The following is a 26,273-nucleotide window of genomic DNA, read 5'->3' on the forward strand; positions in this document are numbered from 1 at the left end:
AGGGGTTCCACAGTGACCTGGTCACTCTAGCACAGTGTGAGGCAGGCAACTGAGGGTCCCCAGGACCAGAAGAGCAGGTTGAGGGTACAAATGGGCTGAAGTTATCAGTAAATGTGTTAAGGGCTGGTAGCTGGATTTGGAGGTCTGGGAGAGTCCAAGTGACTACATCTCACTCCCTTAGGCCAAGTGCGATGGTTAGTATTAAGTGCCAACTTGATAGAAGGATGCAAAGTATTGCTTCTGGGTGTATCTGGGTGTTTCTGGCTGTTGCCAGAAGAGATTAACATTTGAGTCAGTGGACTAGGAGAAGACTCACCCTCAGGAAGGTCCACCCACAGTGTGGGTGGGACCCATCTAGTCAACTGCTGGAACTGCTAGAAAAACCAGACAGAAGAAGACGGAAGAAGCTGACTTGCTTCTTTCTGCTGTGTTGGATTCTTCATGCTCTTGGATATCAGACTCTGAGGTCTTTGGCTTTGGACTCTTGAACTTACACCAGCAGTTTGCCAGGGACTCTTGGGCCTTCTGCCACAGGCTGAAGACTGCACTGTTGGCTTCCCTATTTTGAGGTTTTGAGACTTGGACTGAGCCACTACCTTCCTTGATCTTCAACTTTCAGACAACCTACGATGGGGCTTCACCTTGTGATTGTGTGAGTCAATTCTCCTTAATAAACCCCTTTAATATATACATGTATCCTATTAGTTCTGTCCCTCTAGAGAACCCTGGTTAGTACACCAAGGCAGGTCCTACGGACAACAGCAACGAAAGCTGTCATGCAAGTCTTTTGCCTCCAAACAGGTGGGACTCATGAATGGCATGACTCCCTTGACGCAGCACGATACACAAACCACCCCATTAGTGATCTGCCAAGGGAAGAGGAAAAAAGTACAGAGAGAACATCACAACATAACCCAATATATACCCAATAATGTACTACCTTTTAAATAATCATTAAGTAATTATTATTCATCATCAAGGTTAGATTTTTCCACCATTAGAAGCAACAGAGGCTGATGAGCATATTGAATCTAGTTAGGGAAAAGAAGCAAAACCGTTTTTATGTGCATTTGAATATGAGTGTGAATTTGCAACCTGATTTAGATTTTTAGATGTTTTACGTGGTTGAGAATTGGAAGTTATAATTCGACTATTGAATTATAGATTTAGTCCATTATCAGATTAAATTAGACTGGAGAAATTTGCTTCATATAATGATGTTTTTCTTTTCTGAATATTTTATAAACACTTATAGGCTACATACCTCTTAATTCTATATTAATAAATATATCCCTCAGATCATTTGTTTTCATATTTTTGTCTGATTTACCAAAACTTTGAAAATAAAAATTAAAATCTTCCTCTAAGCTGTTTCTCTCCATCAAGCCCTCCATATAAGAATTACCACTATGGAAGATTTGGGCTGGCCGAGTTATTGTACCTACTCTTTGCAAAAATTGAATACTGATCATCCTCAAGCTATTCTCCTGCTTAGTTCTGCTGGCTTCTGATTGGCTCCCTCCAACATTCCCAACCTTGGCTTTTCCTCTGGAACTCTGTCCATTAGTTCATTCATCTGGCAGCATAACTGGTTAAACCAACAACCATCTTCCTCACCCTGGCTCTAGGGCCTCTGCATGTTGGAACTGCAACACAGGTACTCACATAAGGGCACTATTGACCAATATCTGCATAGGAACAAATGGAAGTCTTTTACTTTTGCATTTATTGATATTTTATGTGCTATACACATGGGGTTAGAATGTGTTTTTAATTAGAGACTATAATGATTATTTTACAACGACCTGTTTTGATCTTAATGTTTACTTTCAAAGGTACTAGTTTTTCCACTTCTGCTTTCTTTCTGTCTACATTTAATTGGTGTACCTTTGTCCGCATTTCAAACCTGTTTTTAATCATTTTAAATTTTCCTTCACAGATTTCATTTCCGAGGATGCTGAAGATCTGATTATGCCTTTCTATTCATACTCTAGAATATTTCATTATTTGGCAGATGTGGATGATACTGAATGGAGATTGTATTTCTGAGTACATAGTCTGTATGAAATGGCCCAGGGCCTTCAGTATATGGAAGACTGAGCTGGACATCCTGCTTCCGTTAGGTAATGCACTCATCCATTCGTTGGCAACTTACAGTTGTCACAGACTTTCCGAACAAAATCTGTCTCATCTGACCAGTAATTTTCAGTGAATACTGATCAAAAACTCTTTTATTCTTATTATTCTGTTACCAACTCTTAGAAACACTTGATAAAGTTAATTCCAATTGTTTGGTACAAATTCGATTCACTTAGTAGTTGCTGAACCCTTACTTTTTGTGAAGCATGATTCAAAGCCCTGTGGTGGAATTAAGGATAAATCACACGCTGCCTCCATCTGAAAGTGTAGGGCCGGTCACTAAAGACAAATTCATGCTCCAACAGACTGATGGAAGGCAAAGTATGATAGAAACAATGCGAGCATACTAGTGACCAAAATCTACAGGAAACCATCACATTTTAAGTCATAAGTAAAGAAAGCAAGATCAGTTGATGCCATGGGATAGGATATTTGAATGCTAGGCTGAAAAGAATAGAGTTATTGTATTCTCTGAAGGATTTTCAGAGAATAGTTACACTATTCTGCTGAAGGATTTTTGGAGAAAAATAATAATCACCTTTAAAGAAAATTATTTTCTTGAAGTAAAAATGGAAAAATAAATAAATAAATAAACAAAGAGGGCAAATATTAGATCAAAGAGGCTTATTTTGGCCTCAGGTGAGAGGTGGTGGAGGCATGAAAAATGGAGTCTAGTTGTGGTAGGTAAAAGAGATCAGTACGCTGAGCAAGCACTCTCAGACAGCATCCTGGAAAACTGACTTTTTTTTGTCTCTTCTCAAATGGCACCATCTCAATGATGCCTACCCTGACCGACATATCTAAAATTGCAATCTCATTCCCTCCATCCAAGAACTCCTAGATCCATTACCTTGATCTATTTTTGTTCTTCTCATAGCATTTATTATCTTCTTACTTACTATATAATTCACTTACTTGTGTTTATTCTTTATAGTTTGCCTCTCCTGCTAGAATGCAAGCACTATGAGGGTAGGAATCTTTTTGTCTTTTACATTGAGATATTTCACCTACTTAAAGGGGTACGTGAAACACTGTAGATGCTGAAAGAAACATTTGTTGAATGTTTTTGGAATACCTCCCTAAAATTTTCTCAGAGGCACAGATAATATCTGATTCGTTTTTGAATATGTAATTCCAAGCGGTATGATTAAACCATTAATAGATTCAACAGATATTTGTTAAATTGGATTTTAAAAAGAGCACTGACAATTTGCTTCTAAATCTGCTTTTGCCTCATTGTCTTTTTTGGCAATTCGGTCTCTTTCTTTTCTTACTTTTCTTGCTTGCTTGGTCTTGGCATATTGAATGAGTGCCTTTCATTGATCTTAGTGGTCATTGAATGGTGTGCCTTTCATTGATCTTAGTGGTCAGCAATGCCAGGTATTAGATTGCGAAGTTTCACTCACAGTCTCAGTGTCTTGGACAACATAGTCCATCTGGTAACTTGCTGGATTTACTGTTGTCACAGGTGAGCTCCAACAGGATAAATCCCAGGAGAAAGCCTGCATTGATGTTAAATGCATGAGGTCCCAGAATCTGCCACTCTCTTTTTCTTTGATCTTATTATGTTTTTTTTTTTTGTTTTTGATTTTTTTTTTTTGGTTTGGTATTTGCTTGTCTCTTTTTCAATCTTTGATGTTACTTCCACAGCAAGGAATTCATTCCTCCCTTGTTGGCTTTTTCTCTGGTCCTGTTTAAATTTGGAGTCTTCCTGTTCTAAAGATCCCACTTTGTATCTGACTTGAATATCTGATACTTTTGAAGTTTCTCATTTGTAAATATTTGTCTCACTTTTGTTCTGACAGTCCACTTCTTAAAGAAACAGGTATACAAAAAGGATCCAAACTGCTGTCTTCTTTTTCATCTTTTAAGACTTACACTGGCTGGGTGTTTGCTGAGGTACATGCAAAGCTCATGGCCCTTCAAAAGGAGAAACGCACCATCATCAGCCTTTGGGATACTAGTCAAGGGTGGATGAATTTCTGCCATTACAAATGAGGACAAAAATTCCAATTTTCTGGTTAAATCTCCTGATTTTTAAAAATTAGCCTGAAAGTTGAGTATTTAAAAAAGAAAGTAAAACAGCATATAGGCAAAATTGGATGATGGCTTTCCAAATCTTGCCCAGGGTCATCGTTTTGTAACTTATGTTTTACTGTTTGACAGGATGAATGACTCAGTCTGTCCCATGTTTGGAACTTCTAATGTCTGTCACTTTAATATGCTCGTAGTACACATCATGCCTTATTTTTGCTTTGACTTTGGAGCCAAATAATGAGTGGAGGCAATTGTTTACATTTTTACCAACAATTACCTCTTCCTTATTGGTTTTACAATCTATTATTTCACAAGTTTCCAGGGTCCCTCTTTTTTCTGCAAAAAATTTATCCTATTTCTTTTTTGCCAGTGATAGAGAGTGGGTGATTTCTTACCCAGACACAGCCCAGCATTGAGTAAGAGAAAGCACTGTTCTTGATAGTGCTCCTCATTTAGAAAGTGCCTGTGCTCCCTTGCTTCATCCATGCCCTGACATCCTGCCCCAGTGCTCCAGGCTCACATCCCTCCTACTACATTCTGCCTATGGCTTCTGACCCAACCCCAATAATTGCCCTTAAATTTCACCTGGATTTTGTCTCTCTTGTTCAACCCTGGGCACTCTCTCAAAGTATTGTTTTAGTAATAGCAATAGTAAGACTTATTGATCATGTTTATATATCGGGCACCATGCTTAGAGCTGACCTTCACTATTTTTTCTCTAACCTTTGAGTTGGGTACTCTGATTTGCTCCATTTAACAGCTGAAAAAAAATGACAGCATACAGAGGTTTAGCAGCTTGACTGAGACCTTGGAGCCACAAGGTAAAGAGCTGGAATTCCACATCCTTCAATCTAGAGCCCCAACTCTAAGTGCCACACACACAGTCTCCCCCTAGCTTCTTCTACACCTGGTTCCACTGAGTAGCCTTCTCAATGAAAAGTCCCAGGCTAAGGTGACCAACTTGTCCTCATTTGCCTGAAACATTGCCATTTTTAAAACTAAATTTTCTACATCCTTACGGCTCTCTCCATTCTGGGAAACCTGGCAAAATTTGCCCCCTTGTCTCAGGCAAAGTGAGCACACTGGCCCATGTTATTTGGTGAGTCTTTTGCAGCCCTGGAGGAGATGAAAAGCAGAAGTGGGGCACAGTGATAGCAGCAGACGCCACACATGTTTTCTTAACAGCATAAATCAGTTCCTCGTATTTTCTGCTGACAGGGCAGCCCTATCTTCTCAAACTACCATCAGGTTTTGCAACGGGGTATATTCAGACCATTTTTCTTATTGTTTTGGTTGTCCTTATTGCTCCTGGCTTAAACCTGATCAATGCCAGGCCTACAGTTCCTTTCTCTAAATAGGTATTTTTTCACACACTGACAGATGTCAGCTGCTGACACAGCCCAACAGGCCTAACATATATTTTATAATTTTTTGTCTGAATGAATTTACTATATTTTTACATTAGATTCTTTGGTCAATGAGGTAAATTATGTACATTTTAGTATTCAAGCAAAGAGTTCAATGGAAATCCTCCGTTCACATCCCCCTTATACCCAGGCCAGTGGGCCTTCCTGCCCTGAACTGGGTTCCTGAAGGGTCCCACTGTGGTCTTCCTTGGTCATATCCTGTGTCACAAGGGCAGGGCCTTATGAGCCCAGGGGAGATGACATAGGAAGTTGCCACCGCCTTCCAGAACATGATCTCTGCACACAACACCCAGTTTCCTGCCTCAACAGCTCTGATAGTCCTTCAAGGGTCTTCACCGTTCTCGTCCCTCATCTGCCTTCCTGAGGGGTGACCAACAGGCAGCTGTTTGCAGTGTGGGCAGAACTTTGACCTGTGGGGTATGGGCATGAATGGATGTCTATCTGTCAAGGGAGGGGAGTAGAGCATATTTGATTCATTAGTTTCTTAGCTTGGTTTGTAACTTTTTACAAATTTAGATTCATGATATGTGGTTCTCTATTTGTACTCTTGCCTCAGGCTTACAAACACCCTAGAGGGGCTTGGCTAGCTTTACATGAGTTTATTAAGGATTACAGTAATTTAGCCCAAATTTAGCCAGTCTCCAAATGTCTTATTGGCCACTTCCACTAGAAGTAGCACACTAATTAAAACCTACTAGCATCCCCCTAATAGCAGCTAATAGAAAACAAGATATGTTACCATTTGCTCCTTTAGTTCATGTTAATGAAAACAATGCATTTTTGTATAATACTTGTATTAAAATATTCCCTTCATCATATGTAAAACAATTAATTTGCTTTTAACAAATTTAAGAGAAGTCTTTATATCTTATTTCACTCACATAAAACTTGAAGAAATATAAAGTTAGCAAGTCCACAAATCACAATAATCTTAAATTTAAAACTAGAAGGAAAATGGCACCAAGTAATGTGATTTCATGTCTTATACACAGGCAGAGCCCAGGCCAAGCCCCAGAGTCTGTGCTTGTATCTCCAGACATTGATTTTCTCTCCTCAGAGGGAAAACCTACTCCCCAGATAAACCTCTGGTCAAATGGTCACACAGACCTGGGCTCAAATCCTGTTCATTTTTCTTGGTGGCTATTGAGGAATAGGGATTGGAGACTTCTTCAACTTCTCTGTGTCCTCCTTTTATATTTGTGATATAGGAGATAATAGCCTTTCTCACAGGGCTGTTTTAGGTGGTTAAACAAAATTTTAAAATGCCATACATAATAATAACTCTTTATTTTATTTTTATTTTATTTTTTTTCTTAGTGAACTTTATTTCCTGACCTGAGACAAATATTTTAATCTTCAGTTTTTAAAACTTGAAGGATATAATGATAAAAAACGACTTTTTTTTTTTTTTTGAGGTGGAGTCTCACCCTGTCACCCAGGCTGGAGTGCAATGGTGCAATCTTGGCTCACTGCAACCTCCGCCTCCTGGGTGGTTTCCAGCGATTCTCCTGCCTCAGCCTCCCGAGTAGTTGGGATTACAGGCATGCATCACCACACCTGGCTAATTTTTGTATTTTTTATTGTTTATTATTATACTTTAAGTTTTAGGGTACACGTGCACAATGTGCAGGTTAGTTATATATGTATACATGTGCCATGCTGGTGTGCTGCACCCACTAACTCGTCATCTAGCATTAGGTATCTCTCCTAATGCTATCCCTCCCCCCTTCCCCCACCCCGCAACAGTCCCCTGAGTGTGATGTTCCCCTTCCTGTGTCCATGTGTTCTCATTGTTCAATTCCCACCTATGAGTGAGAACATGCGGTGTTTGGTTTTTTGTTCTTGCGATAGTTTACTGAGAATGATGATTTCCAATTTCATCCATGTCCCTACAAAGGACATGAACTCATCATTTTTTATGGCTACATAGTATTCCATGGTGTATATGTGCCACATTTTCTTAATCCAGTCTATCATTGTTGGACATTTGGCTTGGTTCCAAGTCTTTGCTATTGTGAATAGTGCCGCAATAAACATACGTGTGCATGTGTCTTTATAGCAGCATGATTTATAGTCTTTTGGGTATATACCCAGTAATGGGATGGCTGGGTCAAATGGTATTTCTAGTTCTAGATCCCTGAGGAATCGCCACACTGACTTCCACAATGGTTGAACTAGTTTACAGTCCCACCAACAGTGTAAAAGTGTTCCTATTTCTCCACATCCTCTCCAGCACCTGTTGTTTCTTGACTTTTTAATGATTGCCATTCTAACTGGTGTGAGATTTTTGTTATTTTCCCTTTGCATCTACTTGCTTCCTTTTTCTTTATTTTTTTCAGTTTATTTTCCTCGATGGAGGCCTTCACTTTTAACCCTGCAACTGAATTTCCAAAGGAAACAAAGGATCTATAACTATTCTATCATATGATCACCAAATAAATAGTTTTATTATGTCTGGCCAGTTTTCAAATCAGGTCTGTTATTAGAGAGATGTCCATTAGGCAATGCCAAGTAAAAGTAAGGAAGGCAGCAAGGGGTGTCCTCTGAGCATGGAGAACCTATTAGGAACTTCTTAAGGGAAGAAAGGTAGAATGCAGATTAATATCATTTATAATTTACAGAAATAAAATTCATCCAATTACTCAGCAACTTTTTACAGAGTATATTTTATATGTCAGGCAAAATGCTATAGATATAAATGAAAGTAAAGAAGAAAATCTCAACCTTTATGATGAGCTTAAATTCTACGGCTGGACTAGAGATGATGAGATAGACAATTTAAAAAATAAGTATATTTAATTATGTATTATAAAGTAATACGTGTTTTTAAAGAAAACCACGAATAAAAATAAATCAGTGCATGCAACTTTAAAACAAATATAAGAACTGTCTTTTAAATAATGTATTCTTTCTACTGCCTCAGTTTCTTCTTAAAGTACTTTTCTGGATGGAGTAAAATATTCGGAAAGTTTAAAGAGGGTATGCAGTAAAAAGTAAGGCCTTCTTCCTTTTTGTCCTACTCTCTGAGATTCTAACTTACCTCTTGCTTTAGTATCCTTTCAGAAATTTCTATGCCTATATGTGCTTTAATGTTTATATGTTCTCTTCTGTTTTTTAAACACAAAAAAAACTGTTTACACTGCATTGCACCTTGATTTTATTTTTCCTCTAACAATTTATATTGGAGATGATTCTGTATCAGAACATATAGGATTGCCTCATTCCTTTTAATGAGTGCATTACACTTTCGTAGAGGTTTGTCAGGCACCAATACATAAGGTGAGCCTAAGACCAAAGCCTGACCAATAGACTGGGAAAGATAAAAAAGTCATTTCGATTCAGACAGTTTTGTATTTGCACAAACAGCTAAGCAAAGAATAGCCATTCACTGTAGCTGTAGATACCAAGAAGGATGACATCTAAACAAAATGGGTTAGATGACCACAACATGGGCTGTGTTATTCCCATTGCTAAGAACACAATTCTTTTCTTTTTTTTTTTTTTTTTTTTACAGAGGAATTTCACTCTTGTTGCCCAGGCTAGAGTGTAGTGGTGTGATCTCGAGTCACTACAACCTCCAACTCCCAGGTTCAAGATATTTTCCTGCCTCAGCCCTCAGCTTCCCGAGTAGCTGAAATTACAGGCGTGTGCACCATGCCCAGTTAATTTTTGTGTTTTTAGTAGAGATGGTGTTTCATCATGCTGTTGGCCAGGCTGGTCTCGAACTCCTGACCTCAGGTGATCCACCTGCCTCAGCCTCCCAAAGTGCTGGGATTACGAGCATGAGCCAACACACCTGGCCAAGAACGCAATTCTTGATTGAGCTAAACAATTTTGTATTATGCAGCTCTATTCTGAGAGGAGAGGGCAGAGAACTCTACCCTTTATCACAATCTGAGAGGTGATGAGAAACATGGTGGCTTCCCACAGGGGTAGGGAGGCAAATGATGTAAGTTTTCAGAGCACCTGTTCACTGGCCTTCACCTTCTCACATTTCGAGGTGTCCTGCCAAGACTCAGATCAGCTGCGGTGTAAGCCTGTGGCTGAGTGGACTCTGGGTACCTGCAAGGAGCACCGTGAGCAAAGCTGTTCCCATGCAGGGCTGACCGCAATTTTTAATCAAATCCCTTTTTGATAAGTTAGTGGGTAATTTCAAATCTTGTATTATACCTAGCATATATTCCATTGCACACATTTGCTAATAATTGTAGGACAAATTCCTGGAAACAGAATTATTGGGTTGAAGAGCATTTGTTTCCAGTTTTGAATAACATCACTGTTTCTTTTATATATTATTAATTATAGTGCCATCAACAGTGTATAAAATATTTCTGTTTTCTTCCATGTCAACATGGTATATTATAAGTGTTGGTCTTTACAATATAAGTTAAAAATATTTTAGCATGGATTAGCATTTCTTTTTTTATTAGTGAGGTTGAGCATCTTCTCATACATATGAAAGTCATTTGTATTTTTATGTGTTCATTTTCTTTACATATTTTTTTCATTGTTACCTGTTTTTTTAAAAAATTGTAGACACTTTTAACTTATTAATAAAAGTATGATTGTTTAGCATTATTTATTTATTTAGTTATTTTATTTCCATAGGTTATTGGGGAACAGGTGGTGTTTGGTTACATGAGAAAGTTCTTTGGTGGTGATTTGTGAGATTTTGGTGCACTCATAACCTAAGCAGTATACAAGGCACCCAATTTGTGGTCTTTTATCTCTCACTCCCTTCCCACGCTTTCCCCTTGAACCCCTAAAGTCCACTGTGTCTTTCCCATGCCTTTGCATCCTCATAGCTTAGCAACCACATACGAGTAGGAACAGACGATGTTTGGTTTTCCATTCCTGAGTTACTTCACTTAGAATAATAGTTTCCAGACTGATCCAGGTCACTGTGAATGACATTAATTCATTCCTTTTTACGGTTGAGTAGTATTCCATTATATATATATATATATATAATATTACATTATATATATTATATTGTATATGTAATATATATTTTATATTATATATAATATATATTTATTATATATATTTTATATATATATATTAGTTTCTTTATCCACTAATTGATTGATGGGCATTTGAGTTGGTTCCATATTTTTGCAATTGCAAATTGTGCTGCTATAAACATGTGTGTGCAAGTATCTTTTTCATATAATGACTTCTTTTCCTCTGGGTAGATACCTAGTAGTGGGATTGCTGGATCCAATGGTAGTTCTACTTTTAGTTCTTTAAGGAGTCTTCACACTGTTTTCCATAGTGGTTGTACCAGTTTACATTGCCACCAGCAGTACAGAAGTATTCCCTGCTCACCATATCCATGCCAACATCTACTATTTTTTGATTTTTTGGTTATGGCCATTCTTGCAGGAGTAAGATGGTATCACATTGTGGTTTTGATTTGCATTTTCCTGATCATTAGTGATATTGAGCATTTTTTCATGTTTGTTGGCCATTTGTATATCTTCTTTTGAGAATTGTCACAAACCTGCACGTTGTGCACATGTACCCTAGAACTTAAAGTATAATAAATATATATGTATATTTAAAAAATAAAAGGAAGATCAGCTAATGGGTGCTGGGCTTAATATCTCGGTGATGGGTTTATCTGTGCAACAAACCACCATGGCACACATTTACCTATGTAACAAATCTAAACATCCTATACATGTACCCTGGAACTTAACATAAAAGTTGATTAATAAAAGACATTTTCCTAATAAAAAAAGAGAATTGTCTATTCATGTCCTTAGCACACTTTTTGATGTTTTCTTTTTTTTCTTGCTAATTTGAGTTCATTGTAGTTTCTGGATATTAGTCCTTTGTCAGATGTCACAAAGATTGTGAAGATTGTGAAGATTTTCTCCCACTCTGTGGGTTGTCTGTTTATTCTGCTGACTGTTCCTTTTGCTGTGCAAAAGCTCTTCAGTTTAATTAAGTCCTAGCTATTTATCTGTGTTTTAATTACATTTTCTTTTGGGTTCTTGGTCATGAAGTCTTTGCCTAAGCCAATGTCTAGAAGGATTTTTCCAATGTTATCTTCTAGAATTTGTATAGTCATTGGATGTGACAAAGATTGTATAGATTGTGAACATTTTCTCCCACTTTGTGGGTTGTCTGTTTACTCTGTTGACTGTTCCTTTTGCTGTGCAAAAGCTGTTTAGTTTAATTAAGTTCCAGCTATTTATCTTTGTTTAAATTACATTTACTTTTTGGTTCTTAGTCATGAAATCTTTGCCCAAGCCAATGTCTAGAAGGGTTTCCCTAATGCTATCTTCTAGAACTTTCATAGTTTCAGGTCTTAGATTTAAGTCTTTGATTCACATTGAGTTGACTTTTGTATGTGGTGTGAGATGAGGATCTAGTTTCATTCTCCTACAGGCAGCCTGCCAAATATCCAGCACCATTTGTTAAACAGGGTGACCTTTCTCCACTTTTGTTTTTGTTTGCTTTGTCAAAGATCAGTTGGCTATAAGTATTAGGGTTTATTTCTGGGTTTTCTATTCTGTTCCATTGGTGGATGTGCCTGTTTTTCTTCCAGTACCATGCTGTTTTGGTTACTATGGCCTTATACTATAGTTTGAAATCAGGTAATGTGATGCCTCCAGATTTGTTTTTTGCTTAGTCTTGTTTTGACTATGTGGGCCCCTTTTTAGTTCCATATGAATTTTACAATTGCTTTTTCTAATGCTGTGAAGAATGATGGTGGTATTTTGATGAGGATTGTGTTGAATTTGTATGTCACTTTGGCAATTATGGTCATTTTCACAATATTGATTCTACCCATTCATGAGCATGGGACGTGTTTCCATTTATTTGTGTCATCTATGATTTCTTTCAGCAGTGTTTTGTAGTTTTTCTTGTAGAGGTCTTTCACCTCCTTGATTAGGTATCTTCCTAAGTATTTTATTTATTTATTTATTTATTTATTTATTTATTTATTTATTGCAGTTATTGTAAAAGGGGCTGAGTTCTTGATTTCATTCTCAGCGTGGTCGCTGTTGGTGTATAGAAGAGCTACATTGATTTTTTTATCCAGAAACTTTGCTGAATTCTTTTATCAGTTCTAGGAGCTTCTGAATGAGTCTTTAGGGTTGTCTAGGTAACCAATCATATCATCAGCAAACAGCTACAAGTTTTACTTTCTTTTTACTGTTTTGGATGCACTTTATTTCTTTCTCTTGTCTTATTGCTCTGGCTAGGACTTCCAGTACTATGTTGAAGAGGAGTGGTGAGAGTGGGCATCCTTGTCTTGTTCCAGTTCTCAGAGGGAATGCTTTCAACTTTTCCCCACTCAGTATTACGTTGCATGTGGGCTTGTCACAGATGGCTTTTATTACATGGAAGTATGTCCCTTGCATGCCAATTTTGCTGACAGTTTTAATCATAAAGGGATCCTGCATTTTGCCAAATGCCTTTTCTGCATCTTTTGAGAGGATCATGTGGTTTTGGTTTTTGATTCTGTTTATGTAGTGTATAATATTTATTGACTTGAGTATGTTAAACCATCCCTGCATCCCTGGTATGAATCCCACTTGATCATGGTGGATTATTGTTTTGATATGTTGTTGGATTTGGTTAGCTAGCATTTAGCTAAGGATTTTTGCATCTATGTTCATCAGGGATATTGGTATGTAGTTTTCTTTTTGGTTATGTCCTTTCCTGGTTTTGGTATTAGGGTGATATTGGCTTCATAGAATGACTTAGGGAGGGTTCTCTCTTTCTCTATCGTGTCTCTTTCTCTATCTTGTGGATTAGTGTCAATAGGATTGGTACCAATTCTTCTTTGAATGTCTGGTAGAATTCTGCTGTGAAACTGTCTGGTCCTGGACTTTTTTTATTGGTAATTTTTTGATTACTATTTCAATATCGCTGCTTGTTATTGGTCTGTTCAGCGTATCTAATTCTTCCTGATGTAAGCTAGGAAGGTTGTATCTTTCCAGGAATTTATCCATCTCCACTAGGTTTTTTAGCTTATGTACATGAAGGTGTTTATAATAGTCTTTAATGATCTTTTGTATCTCTGTGGTGTCAGTTGTAATGTCTCTCATTTTGTTTCTAATAGAGCTTATTTGGATTTTTTCTCTTCTTTTTTTTTTTTTTTGGTTAATCTTGCTAGTGGTCTATAAATTTTATTTATCTTTTCAAAGAACCAGATTTTTGTTTCATTTATCTTTTGTATTTTTCGTATGTGTGTTTCAATTTCATTTATTTCTGCTCTGATCTTTGTTATTTCCTTTCTTCTGCTGGATTTGAATTGAGTTTGTTCTTGTTTCTCTAGTTTCTTGAGGTGTGACCTTAGATTGTCTGCTTGTGCTCTTTGAGACTTTTTGATGTAGTTGTTTAGGGCTATGAACTTTCCTCTTAGCCCTGCTTTCGCTGTATCCCAGAGGTTTTGATAGGTTGTGAATGACTACTGTCATTCAGTTCAAAAAATTTTTTAATTTTCATCTTGATTTCATTTTTGACCAAATGATCATTCAGGAGTGGGTTATTTAATTTCCATGTATTTGCATGGTTTTGAAGGTTCCTTTTGGAGTTGATTTTCAGATTTATTCCCCCATGTTCTGAGCAAGTGCTTGACATAATTTCAGTTTTCTTGAATTTATTGAGGTTCATTTTGTGGCCTACCATATTCTCTAACTTGGAGAACATTCTACGCACTGTTGAATAGAATACCTGTGGTTGTTGAGTGGAATGTTATGTAAATATCTGTTAAGTTCATTTGTTCCAGGGTGTAGTTTAAATCTATCATTTCTTTGTTGACTTTCTGTCTTGATGACCTGTCTAGTGCTGTCAGTGGAGTATTAAAGTCCCCCACTATTATTTAGCTGCTGCCTATATGTTAGGTCTAGTAGTAATTGTTTTACAAATTTGGGAGCTCCAGAGTTAGGTGCATATATATTTATGACTGTGATAATTTCCTGTTGGACAAGGCCTTTTATCACTGTATAATGACTCTCTTTATCTCTTTTAACTGCTGTTGCTTTAAAGTCTGTTTTGTCTAATATAAGAATAGCTACACCTGCTCACTTTTGCTGTCCATTTTCATGGAATGTCTTTTTCCATCCCTTTACCTTAAGTTTATGTGAGTTCTTATGTATTAGGTGTGTCTCTTGAAGGCAGCAGATAGTTGGTTGGTGAACTCTTATCCATTCTGCAATTCTGTATCTTTTAAGTGGAGCATTTAGGCCATTTATATTCCGTGTTAGTTTTGAGATGTGAGGTAAAATTTCATTCATCGTGCTATTTGTTGCCTGTATACTCTGTTTTTTGTTTTTGTTTTTTCAACTGTATTTTTTGTTTTGTAGGTCCTGTGAGATTTATGCTTTAAAGAGGCTCTTTTTTTTTTTATGTGTTTCCAGGATTTGTTTCAAGATTTAGAGCTCCTTTTAACAGTTCTTGTAATGCTGGCTTGGTAGTGGCAAATTCTCTCAGCATTTGTTTGTCTGAAAAAGACTGTATCTTTCCTTCATTTATGAAGCTTAGTTTTGCTGGGTAAAAATTATTGGCTGATAATTGTTTTGTTTGTGGAAGTTGAAGATAAGGCCCCAATCCCTTCTAGCTTGTAGGATTTGTGCTGAGAAATCTGCTGTTAATCTGATAGGTTTTCCTTTGTAGGTTACCTGGTGTTTTTGCCTCATGGCTCTTAAGATTCTTTCCTTCATCTTAACTTTAGATAATCTGCTGACAATGTGTCTAGGCAATGATCTTTTGGTGATGAATTTCCCAGGTGTTCTTTGGGCTTCTTGTATTTGGATATCTAGTTCTCTAGCAAAGACAGGGAAGTTTTCCTTGATTATTCCCCCAAATATATTTTCCAAACATTTAGATTTCTCTTCTTCCTCAGGAATGCCAATTATTCTTAGGTTTGATTGTTTAACATAATCCCAGACATCCTGGATGCTTTGTTCATATTTTCTTATTCTATTTTCTTTGCCTTTGTTGGATTGGGTTTATTCACAAACCTTGTCTCTGAGCTCCGAAGTTCTTTCTTCTACTTGTTTGATTCTATTGCTGAGAATTTTGAGAGCATTTTGCATTTCTTTAAGTGCATCTGTTGATTCCTAAAGTTTTGATTGTTTTTTATTTGTGCTATTTATTTCACTGAATATTTCTCCCTTCACTTCTTGCATGATTTTTTTTTATTTCCTTATGTTGGGCTTTGACTTTCTCTGGTACCTCACTGATTAGCTGAATAACTAACCTTCTGAATTGTTTTTCAGGTAAATCAGGGATTTCTTCTTGATTTGGATCCATTGCTGGAAAGCTAGTGTAATTTTCTGGGGGCGGTGTTAAAGAACATTGTTTTGTCATATAACCAGAGTTGGTTTTCTGGTTCCTTCTCATTTGGGTAGGCTATGTGAAAGAGAAGGTCTGGGACACAAGGCTGTTGTACAGTTCCTTATGTCCCACTGGGTATTTCCTTGATGTAGTACTCTCCCCCTTTGCCTAGGGATGTCGCTTCCTGAGAGCCAAGCTGTAGTGATTGTTGTCTGTCTTCTGGATCTGGCCACCCAGCAAGTCTACCAGGCTCTGTGCTGGTACTGTGGGTTGTCTACACAGAACTGTGGGTCTCTCAGCCATGGATATGGGCACCTGCTCCAGTGGAGGTTGCAGGGGACTGAAGTGGACTCTGTGAGGATCTGTAGCTTTGTTTGATTAATGCACTACTTTTGTTCTGGTTGGCCTTCTCCCGGGAGCTGGCATTTTCAAGAAAGCATCAGCCTTAGTAGTATGGAGAGGAACAGGTGGTGGCCAGGGCCCCAGATCTCCCAAGAGTATATGCCCTTTGTCTTCATTTACTAGGTTGGGTAGAGAAGGACCATTAGGTGGGGGAAGGGCTAGGCATGTCTGAACTCAGACTCTACTTGGGCAGGTCTTGTGGCAACTGCTGTGGAGGATTAGGGTGAGGTTCCCAGGTCAATGAAGTTATGTTCCTAGAAGGATTATGGGTGCCTTTGCTGTGTCATGCAGGTTGTCAGGGAAGTGGGCAAAGCTGGCAGTCACAGGCCTCACCCAGCTCCCACGCAACACAAAGGGCTGGTCTCACTCTCACTGTGCCCCACCCTCAATAGCACCAAGTCTGTTTCCAAACAGTGGAAAAGCAGGGCTGTGAACTTGTCCTAGGCTACCCACCTCACAGCTGCAAAAATAAGTAGGGCTTTCCTGCTTCCCCTACCTGTGGATTCTGGACACTGGATTCATGCCCTTCCTTGAGTGCCGGCCAGGAGACTTCTCAATGGGTTCAAATTGTTACGAAGTTCACCTAGAGATTTCCTTCTCCCTATGGCCTTTTCTCAGTGCCTCTGGTAGCCCTCCTGAAGGTCCACTGTGAAGCAAGGCAGAAATTGACTCAGCAAGCCCACAGGGATTTTCCTCCTTTTATCTCATTTGGGTATTTTGCCCAGCTTTCTAAATTCAATGAGCTCCAAGTAAGGTCAAAATCTTCTCTCGTAATCTAGACCTTCGGGTTTCCCAGTGGGGGTTTGTGTTCAGGGGCAGATGATCCTCCTTTTGTGGGATGATCTCCCTTTCCCTCCACAGTTTGGGCACTCGCAGTATTTGGGGTGTCTCCTGGGTCCTGCAGAAGCAATCTGCTTCTTTTGGAGGGTCTGTGTGTCCTCCGGGCTTTCCTAATGTATTCCTGCAGTCGTTCTGGAGCCAAAGTTCACGATGCAAATCTCCACACGCTGTTTTGCCTGTCTGAGTGGGAACTGCAATCCAGCCCTGCCTCAAAAGTGTGATTTTTTTTGAAGTACTTTTTAAAGTTCTTGGGAGGATGACATAATTATATAGATTTTTTTGGTGAACAGTCACATGGTTTTAAAAAATTTTACATGGACGAAATTTTTTATATATTTTAGTTCCAAGTTTCTGGATTTTATGCCATTCCTAGAAGAACTCCAGCACTCTTAACGTTTAAAAAATATGATCTCTATTTAAAACTTCTGTGAAACTTATTCTTAGAGATTAAACATCTATGTATTTTAAAATGTTTAGTTCAATCTAATTTTTTGTTTGTTTTTTGACTAAGAATTTTCATTGAAAATATATTTTGTACTTTGTAAAATGCCTTTTCAGTATGTATGAAGTGATAATATGTAAATCAAATATGTATGTGTATATACATATACATTATATATTTGTGTGTGTACATATATACATTGTGTGTGTGTGTGTGTGTGTGTGTGTGTGTGTATATATATATATATTTTTTTTTTTTTTTTAAAGAGACATGGTCCTATTCTGCTACCCAGGCTGGAGTGCAGTGGTGCTATCATAGCTCACTGCAGCCTCAAACTGGGCTCAAGCCATCCTCCCTCCTCAGCCTCCCAAGTAGCTGGGACTACAGAAAAAACACCGCGCCTGACTCCTGAATCATATATATTTTTCAAATATGTTTTCAACAGTTTAAGAGCTTACAAAATAGCTATGTAAAACAAGATTACTGAGCACTCTTGATAAGAAAAGCCTTCTTGGATTACAAAAATGTTAGAAAAGAACTATTTTTTCTAAAGATCCTAAAAATATCTTTTTTTCTAAAGTCCTTCTGCTCCAGGCTGGAAGTAAACTGAGCTGCTACAATCCTTCTCACAGCGTTTGGAGAAGTCACATGGGTTAAGTGATGTAAACTGAGAAGATATTTTAATGAGAAGTAAAGGATCTACATTCTGCCTTTTTTTTTTTTGACAGCAGATTCTGTGAGCTCTTGTCTGTTTGCCTTCTGGGCAGGAAGGGAAACAGACCACTGCAGACATCTTAGTGCAGCAAAGTTCATGCTAGTTGCTTTATAGAAAGTCATTGTGTCACTTGATTGATATCCCCTAAGGTAGTCTAAGATGAAGAATGAAAGCTACTACCTTTTCTTGCCATTATTACCACATCATGGTAAAGAGTAAAAAGAAACATAGGTTTGCATAATTATATTAGCTTTGATATAAAATCTGATATATACAGAAGTATATATCAGAGTATATATATATATATATCAGAAGTATGTATCAGAGTAGTACATGCTCCAAAAATTAGTCATTGGCACACAAAGACACGACTGTTGTCCTCTAGCTGGTGATGTCCAGGCCTCATTTGTGCACATATGGACGCATGGCAGAAAGCAAATCAATGTAGATTCTAATTGATATGCAACGTTGTGATAAAATAGACCTTAGATTTACATATCCTGTTTAGCTCCATTCCTTCCAACAGGGGTCCGGATCTTGCTTCTGGATGACTGAAGTTAGAAATTTTTATTTCCCAGGTTTACACAGGCAGTTAGTGGTCATGTGGTGAGTAGAACACAGGGTTTCTGCACCAGTGTTCTTTCATCTCCACACAGACTTTGGGGTGAATCTTCAAAGGCTGGAGGTTTCTCTTGACACGTAACTCTTGTCTTCCAGTACAGCTAATGTCAAACGCCGCTATTACAGCCAATCTATCTTCTTTTATAATCATTGGAGCAAGCTGGCTGAACAATCTGGAGAAGACTTGAATTCCCTAAAGCAGAGGTTACTTCAGAGAAACGTTTCAAGGTGCCTCTTTCCTAGGGAGCACATTTTATAAAGCACCAAGACATCCGTGCACGCCCTGAAGAAATCAGTTCCAACTTCATCGGATTTCATTTCCCTAAATGCTGACTTTCACTGTAATGTCACTCAGCTATGATTTTATACAGATTCCACACACAAGAGACAAAAGATAAGCAGACATGGGCTTGTAAATAAACATTAAATCTGGCAACAGAGTGAATTTATAACCATCTTCTGGGACATTAAAGGGAAAGTATGTCGGGGGAATGACGAGACTTCCAGATGATTTTATAGGTTTTTTTGTTTGTTTGTTTCGTTTTTTTTTGCTGTTGTTGTTGTCTTCGAGTTTATAAAAAATATCTCTTTTCTTTGAGATGGTTCCAATATTGAGTGTGTTCTTTCTTTTGTCAATCAATTAAACAAGTTGACAAAGGAGAGCAATTGATATTCACAGATTTCCAGTTTTCAGCAACTCAAAAATATCCACCTGTTATCTTGTATTCTGAGCCAAAGAGTGACAAATTCCTTTTTGAAGTTAATGAATGGCATATTTTATCCACAGTATACTAAACTAAGGTTAAGATCAAAAGAGCTCTCTTATTCTCATGATAGTGATTGAAAAAATAAGTCCTGATTTTTCAATTATTCATCTCCATCTCCACTGTTCTATTATCTATCCCACTAGTGATTGAAGTTGTCTCCTAGCAGGCTGTCCAAGGTGGGACACAGGAACACACACATACCCACAGGTATGTACGTGTTGGTGTGCCATGACTGTGTATCCAAACGTAAGATTCTTTTAATGATATTAACAACTTGTAGCACACAATTTATGAATAATGATAAAATATGCAATAATCTATTATTGTAAGTTCTGTATACCAGTTGAGTTTTATAGAATGCTTTTGCTGACCTTTGTTGAATGATTTTATCTGTAGCACTTAAAGTCTCTGTCATATATTCTTTTTGAAAAATTTCTTTATTGCCTTTACAACCCTTTAAAAATGTAAAAATGATTCTTAACTCACACGTCATAAAAAAACAGGCCTCAAGCCAGACAAGCCAGGTAGCTTTCTGACCCTGGTCTAGACAATGCACAAAACAATAAAGCAGTCCCTGATTTGTAATGTATGTCAACCTCTGTGGTATAAGTATTTCCACTATGGTAGACTTCAAGCTGTCAACGGGATTTCACTGAACATGGAATTGGGAAGAGCTGTGTGGTAGCAGCCCAACCTACAGTATCCCCACAACACAGATAGAATAGTCATGAAATTCCTCCAGAGCACCTTTAGTTAAAAGAGACAGGCAAATCGATATAATATAGTGAAATAATTAGAAATCAATGAATGTATTAGCTTTTAAAACTAATTTCAAGTTTATATAACTTTATTATTATTATTATTATTATTATTATTATTATTATTATTATTTTAAGACGGAGTCTCACTCTGTCTCCCAGGCTGGAGTGCATTGGCACGATCTAGGCTCACTGCAAACTCCACCTCCCAGGTTCAAGCAATTCTCCTGCCTCAGCCTCCTGAGTATCAGGGACTACAGGCGCGAGCCACCATGCCCGGCTAGTTTTTTGTGTTTTTAGTAGTGACGGGGTTTCACCATGTTAGCCAGGATGGTCTCTATCTCCTGACCTCGTGATCTGCTGGTCTCAGCTTCCCAAAGTGCTGAGATTACAGGTGTGAGCCACCATGCCCAGCCAACTTAATTTTTAATAATGCCTAGGTTAACCAAGGGCTCACAAAATTTCTGAAAATCTAACACTTGAAACTCATGAACTGGTAACAAGCTGACTCAAACACACCACTGATGGCCTATTCTTTTGAATTCCATAAATACTGGACTGTTTGACATTTTTTGAACCATGCTCTGTCTTGCCTCCCCAGTCTTCTAACCCTATTCTTTCAAGACTTAGCAGCATCTCCTGCTAGAAAACTTCTGCCATTTTTCAAGGTTGAATTAAGTGCTCTGTTTCCTATATAAATACATAATTATATAAATATAAAATTTCTCTATTCTAAACCTTCAGTGACAGGGGCTTCATCCACTGTAGCTTTAACCTCCTTGTTCTGCAAGAGCTTATCTCAGTTTCTCCAACTCAGAGACTGGACATTTATGGCCCAGCAGAGCCTGGTGTATAGCAGGGGCACAACATGCATTCCTTGAACTGAACTACTAACAAAGCTGGCAAACTCTTGGCTGCCAGTTTGCAGAGCTTTGTGCAGCCTTCTTTGCATTGAACTGGTGCATTTCACTGTACCTCTTCTACAAGAGAGCAGGGAAGAAACAGCTCGCCACGGTATTAGTCAAAAGCTTGCATCGGAAGAATGAAAGTCAAAGGGTAGTCTCGACTGCAGGTTTAGATTCCATGGGTTTTGTTTATAATGTAAATATCTTTCATCACCACAGATAATTGAGGTCTTTTTTTTAAGAAGATACATAACCAAGAGACTAGGCAGCAGCACAGAAAGCCTACAAGCAGGAAAAAAAAAATGAGAAGGAAACCTGCTGATTTTAAAATGCACAGAGCTGCTATCTTGTGGTTTAGCCCATCACTCCTTCACTGCTCAGATTCTCTGGCTGCACTCCTTTCCTTGTTGACTATCGGGCATAGATGGAGGAAGTAAGTCCCAGGGTAAGACTCCTCAGTGCCCCACCACTTCTCTCAGTTGGTCTGCTCACTGATTTTCTTGCTGCGTTCATTGAAGCAAGGGGCCGAGGAGGTGCAGGAAGGAGGATCAACTCACCTCATAGTCAATGTCTAAGGCATCCGTCTCGCCCTTGGTGCGGAAGTGCTGTGTGTGCTTGTCCACCGTGAAGTTCACCTGCTTGCCCACCCGCTCGATGAGGACCGAGTGCCAGTGCTGGTCATCCAGGAGGCTGCCCAGGGTGGCAGAGGGCAAGCTGCTGCTGAGCCGCGCTTTGCTGTCATCTGTGAAGAGGGGAGACAGGCAAGATGATGTCTGTGTCCAAGGGCAGCTTTGCACACCAGAATGCTCCGCAAGCAAAGGCAGCTATCTCTGTTCTAAAGGCAAAGAATGATGTCTCCCTACAGGCCTGGAACTGTGCTGGACCTGGGAAGGAATAACAGGCTCTGCCCACAGATTCCAGAATCAACTTCAATATGCACACCTCCTTCCAGACAAAATAGGGCATGTTTTTAGGACTTGAAAAATTAAATAATGAAAGGAACTATGTCCTTATGGCTACATAAATATGATTGAAAATGGGGATTTTGTTTTTAGGAAGAATGCATATTCTTTGAGTTTGAATGGTTCTTGAGTGGAGAAAGCCAATTAGGAGCTGTGCCTGCGAGGAGGGGTAAAGCTGGGATACGTAAAGGGAAGACAGCTAGCAAGTTTGTGGGCAAAAGCAGCGGCAAGGAAATAATCATCCCATATGCCATGGCTGAGTACCTACTGGATGCATGGCACTTAGGAAGAAATAACTTTCATCTTTAATCCTCTAAGGGAAAATTATCATCTCCATTTGACAAATAGGAACTCTGAGGCTCAGGGAGGTGAGGCATGCATGCCTCAGGTACGGTCAGGACTTGAATCTAGGTCTGCCTCATCCTTTTTACTTTGACCACAGCTATGGATCATGGCTCGGGTCATACTGTTGAGGATTTAGCCTCTGTTGAGTTTGGAAGACCCCCTTGAGAAGACATGAGAGGTGCAGCTGGAAAGGCATGCTTTGCAATCCAACCTGCCTGGTTCCCCCTCCCCCTCCTTCTCTCTCAATTTTATGGAAGTCCCTGGCTGTACCCCTCTACCAAAAAGATTACAGCTTTTATCTTCCCCTGTGGAACTTGCATCAACCTTAGCAAAATGAACAATTAAATAGAACTAACGTTTGTGTATATATACATTTTCAATTTTTGCAACATTTTATATATTAGGTTCCTTAGTAACTGAAAGCTAAATGTCTGTCTCCTCCCTCTTGGGAAGTGTTTTCTCCAGTACAGCTGCAGCAGCCTGTTCAACAGTGTGACATTCAGCAGGCGGGAGCTGCCACTTCCCCGAAGGCTGCTCACTCCCACCTCCATTATGGCCCAAGGCATTATTTCCTTCACTGAGTAACTTGGTTGCTTCATATAGGGTTAGAAGCATCAGACTCATTATAATTAGAAAAGTAGAGCTGGTGAATTAATAGCTGACTTGATTTCATTGGTTTGTTCCACAACTTCTGAGTTTTCATTGTTTGACAGATTATGCTAATGAATTAAAAGATACTTTCATTTTTTCTCCCTCCCTCCCTTTCTTTCTCCTATAGAAAGGTATTGTGAGCCGGGTGCAGTGGCTCACGCCTGTAATCCCAGCACTTTGGGAGGCCGAGGCAGGCGGATCACCTGAGGTCAGGAGTTTGAGACCAGGCTGGCCAGTGTGGTGAAACCCCATCTCTACTAAAAATACAAAAAATATTAGCCAGGCGAGGTGACGGGTGCCTCTAATCCCAGCTACTTGGCAGGAGAATCACTTGAACCTGGGAGGCAGAGGTTGCAGTGAGCTGAGATCGCGCCATTGCACTCCAGCCTGGGCCAGGCCACAAGAGCAAAACTTCATCTAAAAAAAAAAAAAAAAAAAAAAAAGATATTTGTGTGATCCACCTGAGCTGGTCACAGTGACAAGTAATGTATTAAGGAGACATGGAGTTTAAAGGTATACTGTCCTCTCTGAAGGTCTCCATGGTCTTAGTGTAGAGATGCTCATCAAATAAATCTATAAAATGTATGCAGGTTTCCAGCACTCAGTGCACAGAGCCATGGAAATGCAGAGTGCGGTGCTGTGAAACCCTCCTTATGCAGCAGGGACAGGCTGAAACCTGAGGGAAGGAGGAGCACGGTTGCAAGGCCAGGAGAAGCAGCAGCCAGGTTTAGAGATGTAGGGGAGCGTGGCCCAGGACTTCCAGCGGCTGAGTGCCAGGAGCTCGTCGGCCTGGATCCCATTATGCAGGACTTTGTAGGCTAGGTCACACAGTTTACACCTTTTTTAAGAAATGGAATTTTGAGTAGGCAGAGGTTACTAATGCAGATTACTGTATTTTTTTGTTTGTTTGTTTGTTTGTTTGTTTTGAGATGCAGTCTACCTGTGTCACCCAGGCTGGAGTGAGTACAGTGGCATGATCTGGGCTCACTGCAACCCCTGCCTCCTGGGTTCAAGCGATTCTCCTGCCTCAGCCTCTAGAATAGCTGGGATTACAGGCGCAGGCCACCACATGAGGCTAATTTTTTATATTTTTGGTAGAAACGGGTTTTCACCACGTTGACCCGGCTGGTCTTGAACTCCTGACCTCAAGTGATCTGCTGCCCCGACTTCCCAAAGTGCTGGGATTACAGGTGTGAGCCACTGCGCCCGGCCAGCAGATTACTTTTAAGAAAGGTTATTTTGGCAGCTGTGTGGGAATTGTATTAGAAGGTAAGACTGGCTATAAGACTGGCCATAATCTGGATAGATGGGGCATAAAGGGGTTCAGGCAAGAAGAGTACAGGAAGAATGGGATCCAAGTAATTATGAGGCGTTGGCAGGAGGTGGCCTCCAGGTGACGGAGATAGAACAAAGAACACCACCAACGCCACCCCACACACAGTTTTTATGTATAAAATGAAATGACTCAGGAGCTAACATTGGCTGAAGGAAACTATGCTTTATAAACTGTCATTTCTAGATGTAACAAGGCAGGTAGATTTAATATTGGAGTTTTCACTTTGAAATTGAGCTGCATCTCACTTTTTTCTTAAAATAAGAAAGGCATTGAACAAAAATTTATTAATAATAAGTCCAAATATTAAACATTTGAAAATTTAAAGTCATTATACATCACACACACACACACACACACACACACACACACACAAACAGGGCAAGGAATTACACCCTTTCCCCAACTTATTTGTTCTATGTGCTGTTTTTGTGGCCTTTAATCAACTACTAAGTTCTTTAATAGAGCCAATAATAACAATGATTAAAATAAAATATTTTAATATTTTCCACCCTATCCTGCTTCAAAAGATAAATTTTATAAATGTTATGAATCAGTCAAACTGATTTTATTTTTTATGTAACTTTGGGTATAGTAAAACACCCTCCCTGCCTCCCTTCCTCACTTCCTCCATCTGCTCATCTTCCATAGCCCCGGGTAATCACCGCTGTTAATGTCTTGCTTGTGCTTCCAGAAAAATATTAGGTGTATGCAAGCAGCAAAGATAGATTTTCTTTATTTCTACTCATTTAATTTTTTACACTGATGGTAAAATAGAATGTGCATTTATCTCCAACTTTCCATTTTTATTTCATCTATCCTGAAAATCTTTATCAAAATACAAAGAGCTTTCCCATCCTTTTTATAGCTGCATAGTATTCCATGCTCTAATATATATACATATATAAATATAACATATGATGTATATACATATAATATGATACATAATTATATATAAGTAATATATAATCATATATATGATATATAGGGCATATCACATTTCATTTAATGAGCTTCCTAGTGCTATAAATTTAGATGTTTCTATTTACTTTAGATCTTTAAAACTGTTGAGATACTTTATTATGTGGATATTATCTCGCTTGGGCACAAGCGTATTTGTAGCATTCATTCTTAGATAAAGAACTGGAGGACAAAGGCTTTCATGTTGGCAATTTTGCAAACACTGCCAAATTGTCCTATATAAAGACCATGCCTATTTAAATGCCTAGGAGTGCCTTTACCACAGGCTTGCCAACAACATACGGTCTAGCTTTAAAATTTGGCCTGTCTGGTAGGTTAAAAAAGTGCATTTCTGAAATTTTAATATGCATTTCTTTTCATAAGAATAAGGTTGAAAATCTTTTTATTTTTATTTCCTTTTCTTTGAACTCTCTTCCTATATTTTGCCTGTGATATGAATTTTGAAAATATCTTTTTGCCTTTATTTGTGTTTGTTGCTGCTTTTCTGTTTTTGTTTGTTTGATTGATTTTTTTAAATTCACCACTCAGGTATTTGTGTATTGGGAACAAATCTATCATTTTCCTTTTATAGCTTCTGGATTTGTATAATAGTTTAAAAGGTTCTCCTTATTCTGAGATCATTGAAGAATTCTTCTAGTTTTCTCTAAGT

The 26,273-nt window shown here is 38.6% G+C and overlaps 1 protein-coding gene across 2 annotated transcripts in view; it reads right to left on the minus strand.

Annotated features, from left to right (window-relative positions):
* The window catches only part of CNTNAP5 (contactin associated protein family member 5), an 876,843-nt gene that overhangs the window by 433,935 nt on the left and 416,635 nt on the right, over window positions 1-26,273 (minus strand). For both annotated transcript variants that reach the window (XM_055108578.2, XM_008953637.5), the window contains exon 6: window positions 21,910-22,094. In XM_055108578.2, coding sequence (XP_054964553.1) covers window positions 21,910-22,094 — 185 coding nt within the window. The remainder of the gene's footprint in view (window positions 1-21,909; window positions 22,095-26,273) is intronic.

This window comes from Pan paniscus, chromosome 13 (genome assembly GCF_029289425.2).
Source record: "Pan paniscus chromosome 13, NHGRI_mPanPan1-v2.0_pri, whole genome shotgun sequence".
NCBI lineage: Eukaryota > Metazoa > Chordata > Mammalia > Primates > Hominidae > Pan > Pan paniscus.